Source organism: Nanorana parkeri, unplaced genomic scaffold (genome assembly GCF_000935625.1).
Source record: "Nanorana parkeri isolate BGI_ZX_2015 unplaced genomic scaffold, ASM93562v1 scaffold1048, whole genome shotgun sequence".
Taxonomy (NCBI): domain Eukaryota; kingdom Metazoa; phylum Chordata; class Amphibia; order Anura; family Dicroglossidae; genus Nanorana; species Nanorana parkeri.
In genome coordinates, this window is record NW_017307316.1 from 344,822 (window position 1) to 361,377 (window position 16,556).

The 16,556-nt window shown below is 47.6% G+C and overlaps 1 protein-coding gene across 1 annotated transcript; it reads left to right on the plus strand.

The window, feature by feature from the left end:
- Positions 1 to 2,419: 2,419 nt before the first annotated feature.
- LOC108796056 (ELMO domain-containing protein 2-like) lies at positions 2,420 to 14,942 on the plus strand. Its single transcript, XM_018567441.1, has 8 exons — positions 2,420 to 2,564; positions 2,820 to 2,848; positions 8,585 to 8,682; positions 9,453 to 9,582; positions 11,658 to 11,791; positions 13,605 to 13,673; positions 14,578 to 14,711; positions 14,803 to 14,942. The coding sequence occupies exons 1-8, from the start codon at positions 2,420 to 2,422 to the stop codon at positions 14,940 to 14,942; spliced, it is 879 nt and encodes a 292-aa protein (XP_018422943.1).
- The last annotated feature ends 1,614 nt before the right edge of the window (positions 14,943 to 16,556 follow it).

A 16,556-nucleotide genomic window follows, 5' to 3' on the forward strand; every position in this document is an offset into this window, starting at 1 on the left:
GAGCTCACGGCTCGGGGGAGACCAGCGGCGTGCGCGGCTTCAGCCTGTTCGGTGGGCGTGGCTTATGCGGCAGCCTGTGTGGTGGGCACGTCGGGAGCAGCGTGTGACGTGCCACTAAGGCCGCGTGCGGAGCCCCGGACAGGCTAAGCAATCGATAGCCAACGTTTTCAATCGTCGATTTTAATCGACTTAATCGATTTAACTGTTGCAGCTCTAAACCAAACCAGCAACACCAGGGGATGACAGCGCACCAGTATAGAATGGCCCAATATCCATGGGGGTGTAAGCTGCTTTATACAGATGTATAGAGGCGTCCACTATACCCCTCCACTCCGCCAGAGAGGGGGAATCTTTTTGCTTCCAGTGCAGCACTACCAATTTCCTCGCATAGAACAACAGCACCCCAATCAGTGTACATAGGGCAGTGGTAGGAGCAGCCTGTTCAGTAAGCCCCAGCAAGCACATAGAAATGGTCAACGGGATGGGGAGTGCTATTACCTGCGATATGAAGTCTGTGACTGATTTCCTGTACCCCACAATCCACGGACAGTCCCAGAAAATGTGCCTAAAATCGTCCGGCTGTGCCGAGCAGCGCCAGCAGGAGAAGGAAGCATCCCTATATGTCCTTGCAAGCCGTGCAGGCGTGTAATATACTCTAGGGTTTTGAATTGAATGAGACGGTCCCGAACTGACACCAAGTGGGAGAAGGGGTAATCCCACACCTCCTCCTGTGGGAGCAAGGTTAGCCTTATTCGGGAGGGTCTGGGCGGACGAAAGTAGACGATGCCTGGGTCAAGGGCATAGTTCGAAGGGGCTACCATCTGGAATTCAAGCAATCGCCTCCCAGGAGGTTTTTTTTGTGGAAACGGGGTTTGACCCCCCCTGAAGCCGGGAACGGCGGACGTTTTAGGATTGTTGCAGGAAGGGCTTGATTTGGGTCTTGCTTGCCGTACCCCGAAGATGCATATTTCAGCCTCATCGGCCTTAACGGGTGTACAGTGGACTATCGTTCCGTTAGTTGCTCAGTTCATGAAAGGAGTGATTAGGATTCGGCCTCCTCTCAGGAGTATGGTACCAAAATGGGACTTGCCGCTAGTCTTGGAGAAGATAATGGATTCCCCTTTCTTTCCTTCAGATTCTTGTTCAATGTGGCATTTGACACTGAAGGTGGTGTTCCTAACTGCGATTGTTTTTCGGTCAGGAGGGTATCCGAGATTGCTGCTTTTTTCTTAAAAGGAACCGTTATGTACGTTCTATGAAGAGAAGGTGGCTCTGCGACCTATTCCCGAGGTTCCTCCTAACTGGGACATTGTTCTACTAGCTCTGTCTTCTCGGGAACTCCCAGCAGACTCTCTTCGATGGGACAGATTGGATCTGGTCAATCTCTTGTCGGTCTATCTAAAAGGAATGGCGGAGTTCAGAAAGGAGGAGGAGCTTTTTGTTTGTCCTGTAGGCCCAAGGAAAGGTAAAGCAGCAAGGCCAAGAATAATCTCTTCTTGGATAATCAAACGGATTCAGGCAGCTTACTAAGCAGCGGGGCTTTCCTCCCCTGAGGGACTTGCGGCACATTTAACAAGGGGGATGGCGGCATACTCAAAAGTTTCCCCAGAAGCGGTGTGCAGGGCAGCAACCTGGAAGTCTGTAAACACATTCGTCATTATCGACTGGATGTTTCTTCTTCGTCAGCTGGGGCTTTTGGGGCAGCAGCCCACTCGGCTGGTCTTCACAATGAATAAAGTTATTTGTTATGAGCAGATTACGCTGAGTTGTCATGAGCAGATTACGCTGAGTTGTCTATGATTTATGGTTTGCCTTTTAAAATGTTGGTTTCTTCTCAGGTTGTATCCCATCCCATGGTAGCTAGTTATGTCTCATAGGTATGCTGACATGAGGCCAGGAAAACAGAACATTGATATCTCATACTTACACTAATTTTCCTTTCCTGGCCTATCCTCATGTCGGCATAGTTTTTTGCCCTTCCTAGAGTGTCCTTTTGCGAGCCAAAAGGGAACACAAATGGGGGGGGGGGGGGGGGGGGGTGGAGCTCAAGCTGATTTTTATTGGCTAGTAAAGGGTTGTCCTGGGCGGGATCAGAGGCGGAGCTGACCCATAGGTATGCTGACATGAGGATAGGCCAGGAAAGAAAAATTACGGTATTGCATCTGCCCGCTGCCTGCTGTCAATCGGCAGAGGAGGGGCCTGAAGGAGAAAGTTCTCTATCAGGTCCTCCCATGCTGATTGACACCAGATAGTGGGTGGGTGCAAAAGCCAGCCTGCTATTGGCTATTGCCTTTTACAATATCCAATAGCATGGCTCCCAGCCTGCAGATGAAATTAAACAAAAAATTGTAGGATTCTGAGTTATGTCCTGAAGCGGAATATTCTATGTGACAATGTGTGTATGTTTCTTCTTTTCAGGATGTTTCTCTACTTCTGGCAATATCTTTATAGTAACTACTTCAGATTTTGGTTGAAATGGTTTCTAAGACAAATTTATGGGAAATGCGAGTTGCAGCGGATTTGTGGCCGATCCAAGGACGGAGCTTTCAGGACCCATAGGATAGGTAACATGAATTAAAGCTCAAGTTCAGTCTGCCTATATTTTGCCTATCACGCAGCTTGCGAGCTGTGTGTCTTATCTGTGGCTGCTTGTAAATAAACAGCCCCAGAGCACGCACGTGAGTGATCTTTTATGAATGAACAGGCAGCGCTGCAGGGCGGCGTCATACACAGCAAAGCCCCAGACGCAGCTTATTGTTCATTTTATTTTAGGAAAAATATGATCCGAAAATGTCATTTGGTTTCTTTTTCTCTTTTAGAATACTCTTTGGATCATTCAAAAAACAAGGTAAGATCTATTGAAAAAAGCTTACAGTGTGTGAACATAATACTCTATACCCTTGGTTCTCAAATGGTAGGTCGTGACCCTGTGTTCAGTTCCTCTGCCTCCCACTAGCGCAGCACTGTCAGTTCTCACGCCGAGCAGCCATTCAAAATATGCTGCCCGGTGCCCAGTGTCAGCTTGAGGTGGGGTGGAGCTATGGCCGCGAGGGAGCTCCTCCCATACATACATTGCGCACAGCTCCCTCACATGTCCTGTAGAGGTACCTGGACCGGAGTGACATCACATTCTGGCTCCCGGCACCTCTACAGGCCACGTGAGGGAGCTGTACAAGCAATGCACATATGGATGGAGCTCCGTCACAGCGCCGCAGCCCGAGTTTCAGCTTGAGGTGGGATTGGATGGGGCTATAGACGCGAGGGAGCTCCATCCATACCTGCATTGCTTACAGCTCCCTCACGTGTCCTGTAGAGGTGCCCGGACCGGAGTGATGTCACATTCTGGCTTCCGGCACCTCTACAGGGCGCGCAAGGGAGCTGTACAAACAATGCACATATGGATGGAGCTCCGTCACAGCACAGCAACCCACACTGGACCCCAGGCTGAGGATCCACTCCAGTTCTCGTACGGTGACTGGGTGGATGAAAGAAAAAAAAAAATGGAGTGTGTATGTGTGTGATAGAATGTCTGAGATTGTGTCTGTGGTTCTGTATGTCTGTCAGTGTTTTTGAGGGTCCATTCACACTAGTGCGGTGCATTCATCGCACAGTACTGTGCCACTAATGCCCTGTATCATGCAACCACACCTATCGTGCATTCTTGTGTGGGAGGTGCGTTGCCATTCATTTTAATGGTACCCCCAAACGCACCTCCCAGCCCACAGTTCATACGCGCAGTACCTAATGCGTGCGTTTCATTGCAGTGCGACTTGGGTCGCGACTTAATGACTGAGAACAAATGTGGGTCCTGAGGTTACACAGGTTCAGAACCACTGCTCTATACCCTTGGTTCTAAACTGGTGGGTCGCGACCCCATGTTCAGTGGGTCACGGCATGCCTTCCACTTTTCTAGGTGAGGGGCTCCTCAGCCTCCCCCTAGCGCAGCACTGTCAGTTCTCGCACCAAGCAGCCATTCAAGATATGCTGCACGGCGCCGAGTGTCAGCTTGAGGTGCGCTGGAGCTATGGCTGCGAGAGAGCTCCATCCATACCTGCATTGCTTACAGCTCCCTCACATGTCCTATAGAGGAGCCTGGACTGGAGTGACGTCACGTTCTGGCTCCCGGCACCTCTACAGGGCACGTGAGGGAGCTGTACAAGCAACGCACGTATGGATGGCGCTCCGTCACAGCACAGCAGCCCACACTGGACCCCAGGCTGAGGATCCACTCCAGGTCTGGTAAGGTAGGGAGACTGGGTGGATCTTAAAAAATGTTTAAAATACATTTTGTTTTTGTAGTGTGTATATGTGTGTCTGTCAGTGTGCTGGAGGGGCAATCGCACCTACTACACGTTCTTGTGCAGAAGGTGCGTTGCCATTTATTTGAATGGCACCCCAAACGCACCTCCCGCTCGCAGTTCAATCGCCTGCACCAGAACGCGTGGTGCCGCAGTGCCGTGCGTTCCATTGCAATGCGACTTGGGATCGTGACTTAATGACAAAGGACAAATGTGGGTCCTGAGGTTACACAGGTTGAGAACCACTGCTCTATACCTAGCACCAATAATGCAATCAACACCTGGTTGCCACTAACAGATGATGCGGATTGGAGCGACATTCACCATATTTATTCCCAGAGAATGTTGTGTACAAGTCATTCTGAATTGAGAAAGCTGGTCAGATGACCGGCGAAACGTCTTCAAGAAAAATACAAGTCCAGTTGTCTTGACTTATTTTTTTTACAGATACTTAATACCTTGGTTATTAAAGGAGAACTATGGGGTCAGGGCTTTTCCCCATAGTTCTCCTAAGGGTAATGGGAGGACATATACTAGCGCCGTCCCGTGAGCCAAAGCTCAGTATATAGGGAGCTACAGCTCGCGGTATACTGAGAACGCCGCAGCCGGGACGGATCCCGACAATACTGTCGAGATCCACCCAGCTACATGATTGACAGCTAGCCCTGCCTATCTAGAGGCAGAGCCAGCTGTACCCTCCCCCGTCCGTTCCGCCAGTCAGCTCTGGAGGATCGGACAGGGGAGGGTGGGAATCCCTGCAGGGAGCCGTGACTGACAGTCGCGGCTCTCTGCAGGGACATGATCGAGAAGTGAGCGAGCGACGGTATGTGTTCCCGATCTATGGAGCCGACCTGTGACAGTTTCATTATCACAGGTCGGTTAGAACTATGAGGAGGAGTGATTTTCACTCCCCTCATAGTTCTCCTTTAAGATTCTGCTTGGAGTGCACTGCTTCTAATCTCTGCCCACCAATACAGCAGAGATCCTTTTGGCTGGAGAAATGGGGGCTTGGATGTTTGAAAGGATTGGCACTTGCTCAGCAGGATCTCTGCTGTATGTATGGGCAGAGATTAGAAACAAAGCACTCTAAAGCTGGCCACACCCCTTACAACCATGGGACGACTTTCGTCTTGCCCTGGTGGTAAGGTGATTAAAATGTCGGACGATCTGCCCATCTTGGACAGGCAGATAGCACTTGCAATCATCGCAAGCCCTCCCCGCTGAGAGGAGGGCTTGCCGATGATTGCAATGCTGAGCGGGCAGTGTGCGCTTGCGCACACAATGGCCCGTGCGGCTTTTGTCTTCCGAGCACGCTACCAACCCGTCGGAAATCGTACGATTTTTCGGGGGGGGTTTTCCAGCGTGCTAGGAAGACGACAGCCGTGCGACCGTACAGTAGATGCGGTCGCACGCTGCCCATACACCTGCCGATTATCGTACGATCCCGGGACGTCTATGGACGCGCACGGGTGCTACCATTAGAACGATGGTGGCACCCGTGCAGGGGGAGGCGGGGGGGAGGGAAGAGCATGGTGGGGGACTAGAAAACGAGGAATGAAGTACTTTTACAGAAAAAAAAGCAACAGCCTCCAGGAAAAGGAGGGTCTCCTTATGTAACGCTCCTAATTCAACGGCCAGGATCTCAACTGCAGAGTTTTGTAACATTTTACACACCAGGGTAGTGAGGTTTTGGTTCTATAGGTTATTCAGTATGTATTCCAGGCGGTTCTCTCGGACTCAATTCGGAGAGTTAGGAATTGTTAACATCATACACCTCTCCCTAAACATAAGGCTGTTGTTAATTAGTCTAGGGCAATCCTAAAGGTGGCCATACACTGTACAACCATCGCAAGACCTTAGTCTTGCGATGGTTGTAAAGGGATTAAAAAAACGTACGATCTGCCTATCTTGGACAGGCAGATCGCACTCTCGATCATCGCAAGCCCGCCCCCCTGTGGGGCGGGCTTCCGATGACCGCAATGCTGAACGGGCAGTGTGCGCGTGCGCACACCGGCCCGTTCAGCATTTGTCTTCCGAGCACCGTTCTAACGTACGATTCCCGGCTGGTTTTCGAACATGCTGGTTCGACGGAAGACGTGCGACCGTACAGTAGAAACGGTCGCACGTCTCCGTTCACACTGCTCGATTCTCGTACGATCGCGGGATTTCCCGCGATTCTCGTACGAGAATCGAGCAGTGTATGGGCACCTTTTAGTGAAGTTTAGTAATGCAGCAATTCAATGAAGTATCCCAGCAATGTTAAGCAAGCATCAAGTGAAGTAACAAAATGCAGCAGTTCAATTAAGTATTCCAGCAATGTTTAAGCAAGCATCAAGTGAAATGATAAGCGGCAGTTCAAATGAAGTATACCAGCAAGTTTAAACAATGACCATCTGTCCATAGGATTGCATGGTAATTGGCGGTGGTAGTTAGGGCAGAGACTGCTGATACTTGAGGTTTTTGGAGGGACCCCGGCTGGGTCAGCGGTGTCTGTGGCTGTTGGGGTGTAGGCGAGAGAGGTCCCAGGTTCCTGGTTCGCAGGGACAGGCGGATAGAGTTAGCAGGGCGTTCACTCTAAATGAGTGGAACGCCGTGCTAAGCTCCTCTTCCGCATTTATCGGAGCAGTCGGGTTGGTGGGCGGAGCCGAGTGACGGCCGCTGTACGTTGCGTTCCACTCTGGAGCGCAAGCCCTGAATGTCGGCAAGGGGATCTGCCTGCTGCGCTCCAGGTGAAACGCTATATCAATGTGTTACACCTTAACCCCTTCATGACTGAGCTAGTTTTCAGGTTCTGTTCATAAATGACTGACACACTTTTTACATTGTTGCTGTGTGATTCTTCCACGTCAGTAATATACTTTCTTACTAAATGTACCCACTCATATGATATATTGTTTTTTAGAGGACAGATAGGTACATGTTTGATATAATTATATAGCCCTAACGCCTCACTTAGTTTGAATCAAATATAAAAAACTAGAAGAAAACACTTCTTTTTTCACAAGTTTTGATTATTTTTTTAGACATTTTTTATAATAATTATAGTATAAAAATATATTTATATATAATTTTTATTTTCCTAATTTTGTTTTACACTTTATTTTTATTTTTTATACTTTGTGAAAAAAAAGTAAAATAAACAAACTTTCAGTTTATATTAAGCAGTCACTATGACTGCTTGATAAATTTCCTTTTTTTTTTTTGGCTATTATCAGGCTGCTCCAAACTTAGGAACAGCTAATAATAACCTTAGAGACTGATCCTGACAGCATGTCAGATTCAGATCTCACTAAAGCTCTTTGATCGGCCCAGACGATCAGAAATGATACATTTCAAGCAAAGAGATATATTGTATCTCTTGTATCTCTTTGCTTGAGATGTATGACACAGCTTCATAGACATCGGGTCAGTCTATGGAGCTGTCAATACAAATAGCAGGGAGGTGAGTCACTCTGCTGCCTCTGTGCTATCTTCAGCTGTCAAATACCAGAGGCTAATAGCGATCCCGTATTTGCATGTAACAGCTTAATTATTTCATTAATGAAAGGAAGAAGCTTTTACAAAAGCTTAACTATTTCATTAATGAATGCCTCAATACTGACCCATCCATTAATGACTGGTAACCGCTGAGAATCAGCAGTTACCGGCATTACAGAGCCTGATATAACTCGGCACGTACAGTGTCCGTGTCCAGTCATATAGGCACAAAGTGCCGGGACGTACACTGTACGTCTCCCGTCACAAAGGGGTTAAAGGTGAAAAAAAATATTTGGCTTTAATATCACTTTAAAGTGACATTAAACCCTCAGATTTTTTAACATAAAACAATAGTGTAATGTGCGCCTTACTGTAATCCATGGTTGTTTCCCTTCTCTTTGCTGCTCTTCCTTTTAAATCTGTATCTCTTCTCATGCTGGGGCAGAACTTCCCTTTTCAGCTGAGTGCCTCCTCCTGTAGTGCTGGCTCAGGTTGTGAACCTGCACACAGACACCATGTATCCATTTCAGAGACAAGGCAGTCTGCTGCAAAACAGAAGTTCTGCCCAGCATGAGAAGAGATACGGATTTAAAAGGAAGAGCAGCAAAGAGAAGGGAAACAACCATGGATTACAGTAAGGCGCACATTACAGTATTGTTTTATGTTAAAAAATCTGAGGGTTTAATGTCACTTTAAGTTTTCTCAACTTATGTCTGTCATTCAGAGCTGCCTGTAATAATCTTTTGCTGGTGTTTTACAAAGCACATAAATTATTTATCTTCTTTTTTATGACTTTGTGAATGTTACAGGTATTGCGTTGTGCAGCAAATATGTCTGAAGATGAAGTCGACAAATATGTAGCCGATATAACGCAAGCAAAGAAGGTCAATGTAGAAAAGGATAAAAGGTTTGTGATCTGGCAGCAGGTGAAGCACCCATCTATTTCCCAGGAATCTGACACGGCACTGTTGCCCTTCTGTTGTCTTGTACCAGTCTTGCCCCTCCCCCGTTCTGCCCTAACATTGACTAGTCGCTGACGGCCACAATTCCCACGTTCAGACCCAGATTTTCGGCTGAATCGGGGGGCCACCTATCCTATCCTCCTCCTCCTCCAGGCACCCTGACCAATCAGGTAAGTGACACCACCCAAAACCCTTTGAGATAATAATTGAACCCTATCTAAACCCTGTTAGCCTCTCCTGTCTGTTCCTCCAGGAAATCCCTGTGGGAGCGGAGTGCCCGACATTTCATAGGGGGTGACACCAAACTGACAGTCATTTTGGTGTCACCCCTTCAATGGTGGCACCCCGGTGCGAGCCGCACCCCCCTTGTGATGCCGCTGCGGTGACTGACAGTCATTGTTTCCTGGAGGGAGAAGATCAGGAACTGAGTGATCAGTGGTATGTTCTCGATCAATAGAGTTGACCAGAGTGACAGCGGGAGTGTCCTATGTCGGCTCGAACAATTAGGAGGATGGGTGTATTTCACTCTCCCCATAATTCAAACCGTGTACATTGTAATGTGAGATCTTTGCATTGTGTCGGCATCCATGTTATTAGCAGTGGTGTACTTGTGCAATGAGCTCAGGACTAATCGCAAACACTTTTTTGTACAGGATTGTTTGTATTGTTCTAGGTGTGCCGTACAGTTTTCTCACTTATATTATTTCTGTTTCAGATTTCAGATAAACTTGAGGATTTGCTTGTTGCAGATCTCTGGGTATAAGAAGCTCTTCTTGGAGGCGGAGGATGTGAGAAAACAGCCGTATAATTCTGACAACCCCGAACACGAGCAGCAACTTCTGGAGGTAAGTGACAGCAGAGCCGTAGCTAGCTCCTTTTGCACCTGAGGCAAGAACAGAAAATTGTGCCCCCGCCCAACAGACGTGTGATGTCACCCACAGCATCAGCTCTCTCTCCTCACCACTAGGCTGTCCTGAATGACAGCTTCCTCCTCCAGCCCCCCCTCCCCGACTGCATCTCTCCATTTCTCATCAGATCCCCGCTGCCTCTGTCCATACAGGCGGGGAAGAGCAGCGGGGATCCGAGGAGAAGCTGGAACCTGTGCACGTCGCAGGGGGGAGTGAAAATAAAAAATATTTAACTAGAGAAAATAAAGGGGGAAAAAATCATACCGCCAGTGAAACGCGCGTTTCACTGAACGAAAAAACGAGCATAAAAAAACCGCTCAGGTGTGAACCCGGCCTAAAGCACAGACACTCTTTGAACCTAATGAATGTCCTTAATCAGATCATCACCACAATGGCCCCTCCAGACAACCGGCTGCCTATACTGAACACAGTGATGTGTGTCTGTAATGTCGGGGGAAACATGCAGTATATCCCTCCCCGCATATGCTAGGAGAATGGTTCCATGTAACCCCAAGAGGTCTGGGGGTCTCCATAGTTCTGGGTCCATAGTCCGTAGGAAGGAGGCTAGCCCTCAGGCTCCTCCAGCAGCCCCAGTGACGGTTTAGTCCGTCCCAACAGTTCTGGCAGTAACTGTCTATCCTCAATCTCATTGTGACTGGCCGTGAGCGGGGAATGTCGCACATGTGCAGTGACAGTATTATCCTCTTTTATCAGTAGAAAAGGTCATGCTTACACATGCTTGCACATTTCTTAAGCACACGTTACTGCCAGTGACGTGCCGTGACTTCTGTGCTGGGTGAGGCACAGCCCAACATAGCTCCACCCCCATCCTGACTAAGCCACAATGGTCTCGTTCCCACCTTGGCGTATTTCCGCCCGTCCCTAACGCGCTACAAAACGGCCCACGCCTGAAAAGGTCCAGGTACTACTTTGGGCCGTTTTGTTGCGCGTTTCCATTGGGATACAGCCAAGTAGCCTTCGGAAACGCGCGTTTGTCGCGCGACTTTTTTTGCCGCGAATGCCTGGGTGTGAACGAGACCTTAAACAGACTCATCGCTCGCACTGCGACAGCCTTATTCCGGTGGCGCTTTTCTACAAAATGTTGCTCTTATTGCAAGACATTGCTCGTATATCAAGGCGAAATTTTTCAGAAATGTTTGCTTGTCTTGCAAAACGCTCTCAAACCAAGTTACTTGTAAACCAAGGTATTACTGTATAACAAAATGCTTCCAATGGTATAATAAACAGACCAAAATGCAGCAAATACAAGACGTTCAGTGTTGGGGTTTACATACGCGTAATGATTTTGACTGAATACATACCTAAATTATAGGAGAATTATAAGGCGAGTGATTTTCACTCACCTCATAGTTCTAGCTGACCTGTGATAATGAGACTGTCACAGGTCGGCTCAGTAGATCGGGAGGAGAGAACACATACCGGCGCTCGCTCACTTCTCGCTCTATCCGCGCAGAGAGCCGTGACTGTCACGGCTCCCCGCAGGGATTCCCCCCTCCCCTGTCCGATCCTCCAGCACTGACTGGCGGAGGGGGCGGGTACAGCTGGCTCTGCCTCTAGATAGGCAGAGCCAGCTGTCACTCACACAGCTGGTCGGATCCAGGCAGTAATGTCGGGATCCGCCCCGGCTGCCGCGTCTCAGTATATTGGGAGCTGTAGCTCGCGGTATACTGAGCCTAGGGTGACGGGAGGACGCTAGTTTGTGTCCTCCCGTGACCCTTAGGAGAACTATGGGGGAAAGCCCTGACCCCATAGTTCTCCTTTAAGGAGTGCGGCTTTACTGAGTCTGTGTTTTATTTTGTGTCCCTGCGTAGAGATATAGTGACATAGTTGGGTTGAAAAGAAAGAAACATGTCCGTGGAGTTCGTATGCACTGAATAAATCATAAGAATATTGAGACTTTTGTATATTCCCACTTTTGAGAGTCCAAAAGAAAAGTAGTACGAGTGTATGCTCCTGGATTCGTATTACATTTTGCCATTTGTTATTTTCAGCTTTGGGACTTGCTTATGCCACACGAGAAGCTGAAGTCTAGAATAACTAAACAGTGGGGCGATATTGGCTTTCAAGGTGATGATCCAAAAACTGATTTCCGTGGCATGGGCATTCTGGGACTGGCAAATTTACTGTAAGTGTATCACGCCGTTTTACAAAACATCATTATATTAGAGCTGCACCGAAATGGAAACTTTACAACCGAAATAAAAAAAATTTGTCAGTCCGAAACCGATACCGAATTTTTTTTTTTTTTAATTTACATTTTTTTTTTAAATGTTAATATTTTATTTTTATAAACTTTTTATTAATTTTTTTTATATTTTACTTTACTTTTGGGGGTCTAAACAGACCTCTGATATTTCCCTTTTAAAATAGAAAAAGAGATTGAGGACACCGAGTCCTCTCGGAGAGCGCACCGAGTCCTCTCGGAGAGCGCACCGAGTCCTCAATCTCTTTTTCTGCAGCCCATGTTATAAATGAACAGGAATCATCTTTACTGAGTGTTCCTGTTCATTCCTAACATGAGGACAGAGTGTGTTTACTATAACTACAATCGTGAATGAACAGGAAGTGATGTAGATCACTTCCCATTCATTCATAATTGAGGATGTAGCCAACATTCTATGTCCTCAATTATCTACAAACACTCAGCGATCACTGACTGCTTGTACTCCGCTCTCCTCTCTGACACGCTGTCACGCGAGCGGTGTGTGGGAGGAAAGCTCAGCCTCCTGTGACAGCGCGGCCTGTCTCCTCCCACACACCGCTCTGCCGGACTGTGATAGGCGGCTGAGCGGTGTGGGAGGAGAGACGCCGGCCGCTCACAGCACTCTCCTCCAGCAGCGGTCAGACAGCTGTCACTTTCTCTCCTCCATGATGGGACGCAGAGCAGCGCCCAGCGGGGAGGAAAGATAGCAGGATGCACCGATGTATCGGCAGGAAAATGGCTCTTTCGGCAGATATATCGGTGCATCCCTAATCATTAAGGTCACTTAAAGGGGAACTATAGCCTGTTAAGTGTTTGTGTGTTGTTGTTGTGTTTTTCTTTTGTTTTTTAGATATACATTTGAATGAGATCAGTTTTTAAAGTGCACCTTTCCTCCTCTCAAACCCAAAAGTCACCTAAATCATATTATTGTAAGTTAAAGGAGAACTATGAGGTGGGTGCTTTTCACTCACCTCATAGTTCTAGCCGACCTGTGACAATGAGACTGTCACAGGTCGGCTCAGTAGATCGGGAAGTGAGCGAACACATACCGTCGCTCGCTCACTTCTTGATCCTGTGCCTGCAGAGAGCAGTGACTGTCACTCACGGCTCCCTGCAGGGATTCCCCCCCTCCCCGCTCTGATCCTCCAGCGCTGACTGGCGGAACGGACGGGGAGGGGGTGGGCACAGCCTCTAGATAGGCAGAGCCAGCTGTCACTCAGATGGGTGGATCCAGACAGCATTGTCTGGATCCGTTCCGGCTGCGGCGTCTCAGTATACTGCGAGCTGTAGCTCTCCTATATACTGAGCTTAGGGTGACGGGAGGACGCTAGTTTGTGTTCTCCTGTGACCCTTAGGAGAACTATGGGGGAAAACACTGATCCCATACTTCTCTTTTAATACAAGTGATCTAATCAGATCACTTGTATCAAATCGAGCGGCAGCGGCGATCGTGTCCGCTCTTCTGGGGGACCCGTGACCACGGCTTAGCAGCTCACCATAGAGCCCCCGGAGCAGTTCTTCGTCTGCTCTGTGTGATCACTGAGACTGTGGAGCTGTAATCACAGCTGTCACAGAATCCCTGCGTCCTATGGCCCGGTGCGCCTTATAGAGCGCAACATACAGTACTTTATACTATTACCATGAACTGTATATACTGTATATATATAAACTGTATATACTCTTTACTTTCCCCTTTTTAGTCGTTAAACAATTGTTTTTGTTTTTGTTGTTGCAGGTACTTTAGCAGACATTATACAGAAGAATCCCGTGCAATTCTTTCTCATTCCAATCATCCAAAAATCGGGTAAGAATGTAAGGTTGTATGCCGAAGAACTTCTTCTGTAACATGCGTTTGGCCAGAGAAAGTAGCAGGAAAAAGGCTGAAGGTTTTTTTGCAAAGTTGTGCAATTTGCCCGGCTTTATGAGCCACTTCCGGCGCCGCAATAAGTCTACAGACGGTGGGGATTAAAACAAGTACAACAGCAAAAAGTTTTCCCAGCACACTCGCCAGCCAGAATGGATAGAGAGATATGAGATAGATAGACACACCTGCACCCAATTTTATTTTCTGCCCCATGTTCTCCAGGATGGAGGCTCGGATAGTTTAGAGTTAGGACCGCACTATAAGAGGTGCCTTGGCGCGGCTGTGCGGCTTTCACATTTTCTGCAGAAGACGTGTATCCAAACCTCTGTCATTGACCTTAGCGGTGAGACAAGTTGTTTTACATGCTGGCTGGTGAGTGTGCTGGGAAACTTTTTGCTGTTGTTCTGTGTAAAGCCCATTCCGTGTGCAGCTCGCTGTAAAGCTGGTGACAAATTGATGAGTGTGTGTGCCATTTGTTTTGCGTGGTTAAAACAAGAACACGGCTGCAGCCGTGTTCTTGTTTTAAGATGGATAGATAGATTGATAGATTATAGATAGATTATAGATAGATAGATTATAGATAGATAGATTATAGATAGATAGATTATAGATAGATTGATTATAGATAGATTGATTATAGATAGATTGATTATAGATAGATTGATTATAGATAGATTGATTATAGATAGATAGGATAGATAGATAATGGATGGATGGATGGAAGGATAGATAGATAGATAGATAATATATGGATGGAAGGAAAGATAGATAATGGATGGAAGGATAGATAGATAGATAATGGATGGATAGATAGATAAGGCTCATCACTTTGCATCTGTTTCAGGTACTCGTACGCGATCGTTGGCATCAACCTGACAGAAATGGCTTACAGTTTACTGAAGAGCGGGGCGCTGAAGTCTCACTTCTACAACATGGTCCCCGGCTCCCCTGAGATCAGGTGCTTCCACCAGTTCTTCTGTAAGTGAATCCGGAACCCTGCTGCTGTTGTTGGTGGGCGCCTTGTGGCGTATATTGTGGATCTCATCGTCGCGTGTACTCTTATCCGCAGGTTATCTTTCGTATGAGTTTGACAAGTTCTGGTTTAAGGAAGAGCCGGAGAGCATTATGCATTTCAACCAATACAGAGAAAAGTTCCACGACCAGATCAAGCATCTCCTCAGCAATGCCGATGTCGTTCTCACGCTCTAACGGAATGCCGCTGTCCATGCGTTATCAATCCTCTACGCACTCGCTACTCTTATTTACATTGAATCCACAATCACATGGCATGTATCTATTGTTTTTTGTCATTTTGTCTTTTTTTTTTGTTTTTACTAAAGCTGGCCGACAATCAACTTTACCACAGGTTTGTACAGAGAAAAAAAAAACTAAATCTATATTATATGCATCGAAGTCAGTTGATTCGCAGTGTGTTTTGTTCAGTGACATTATCATAACCCGCGCTAATAGCAGCAATGCAATCGTGGCCATAACTCCCCGCGGGGAGCCGCTGTTTGCCCGCTGCACATCTAGTCGGTCTAGGGGTTGATTTCCAGCTGCGCCCAGGGCCAGATTTACCTTGGGCCGCCCCAAGGCCAGGTTCCACAAAAAGCCCCCCCCCCCCTTTCCCATCAATGGAGAATGGCAACCGGGTGGCAGGGTTAGTTTCAATTTTTTTTATTTTTTACTGTTTCTTTATTTTTTTTTAAACTTTTTTTATCACTTTTTTATTTTTTTATTTAATTCTTATTTTTTAAAATTGCTTTTTTATTTAATTTTTTTTATCAATTACATTTTTTTAGATTTTTATTTCTTATTTACTTTTTATAATTTTTTTATCTTATTATTGTTTATTTTTTATAATGTTCTTTATTTTTTAATAGTGAGAGAGGAAGCGCACGGCACGGCTCTCCTCTCTCGCTGTCTACACGGAGCAGCAGGGTTACTTTTAACCCCGCCGCTCACTACAGTCAGAGACGCGGCGGAGGACGGAACCAAAGGAGAGAGGTAAGTGCAGGGGGGAGGGGAGGAGGCGGCACACTGTTTACATGTCATCTCGGCGACATTGCTGAGTTCACATGTAAACGAACAATCGGCCGCCTCACTCTACATTTAGCGCGGCTTGTGCAAAGCAGGACTGAATGTAGAGAGGGCAACTTCCCCACAAGGACGCCGCTGCCGCCCCTCTGCGCCCTGCCGCTCCGAGGCCGGGCCTTGTGGGGGAATCCGGGCCTGGCTGCGCCCATTAGCACTAACCGCCCTCTTCTGGAGCCCACAAATTGATGTCCACGTCGGTGTTAGAATGCTAAGGAAACAGTTTATTGAACATCTTGCTGGGAGGGAGGGTATAGGGGGTTCTAGGTGTCCAGGGGTGACCATCAGAAGCTCCAGACTTGTAAATGTAGCAATGCAGATCCACAATCCAGGAAAGAAACGCCGACCATGCTCTGCAGTCCACATAGATCCAGGGCACTCCAAGATCCTGTACTGGTCCCGGTTCTTTTCTTCTTTCCATCTCTCAGGCCTCCTCCATGTTGAAGGCCTCAGGGAAACTTCTTCCCTCACTTCAGCCTATGCCCAACCCCAGGCCTCGGCCTAGCCTGGGGGGAGGGGGACAGGCTGAACAGGACCCAACACTAATCCATGGCTGGTCCCGGCGAGAGCACATGGCAGCTCCCACCCATATATGTACACTATCCCAGCATGCACCACTGACTGTAATATGTCTGCAGTACAGCAGCCAATCACTGGGCTTCTTACAGTATCCGCCATTGGCTGTCCCACAATATGACAGAGTCTCACTCTGCGCGGGGGGGGGTACAG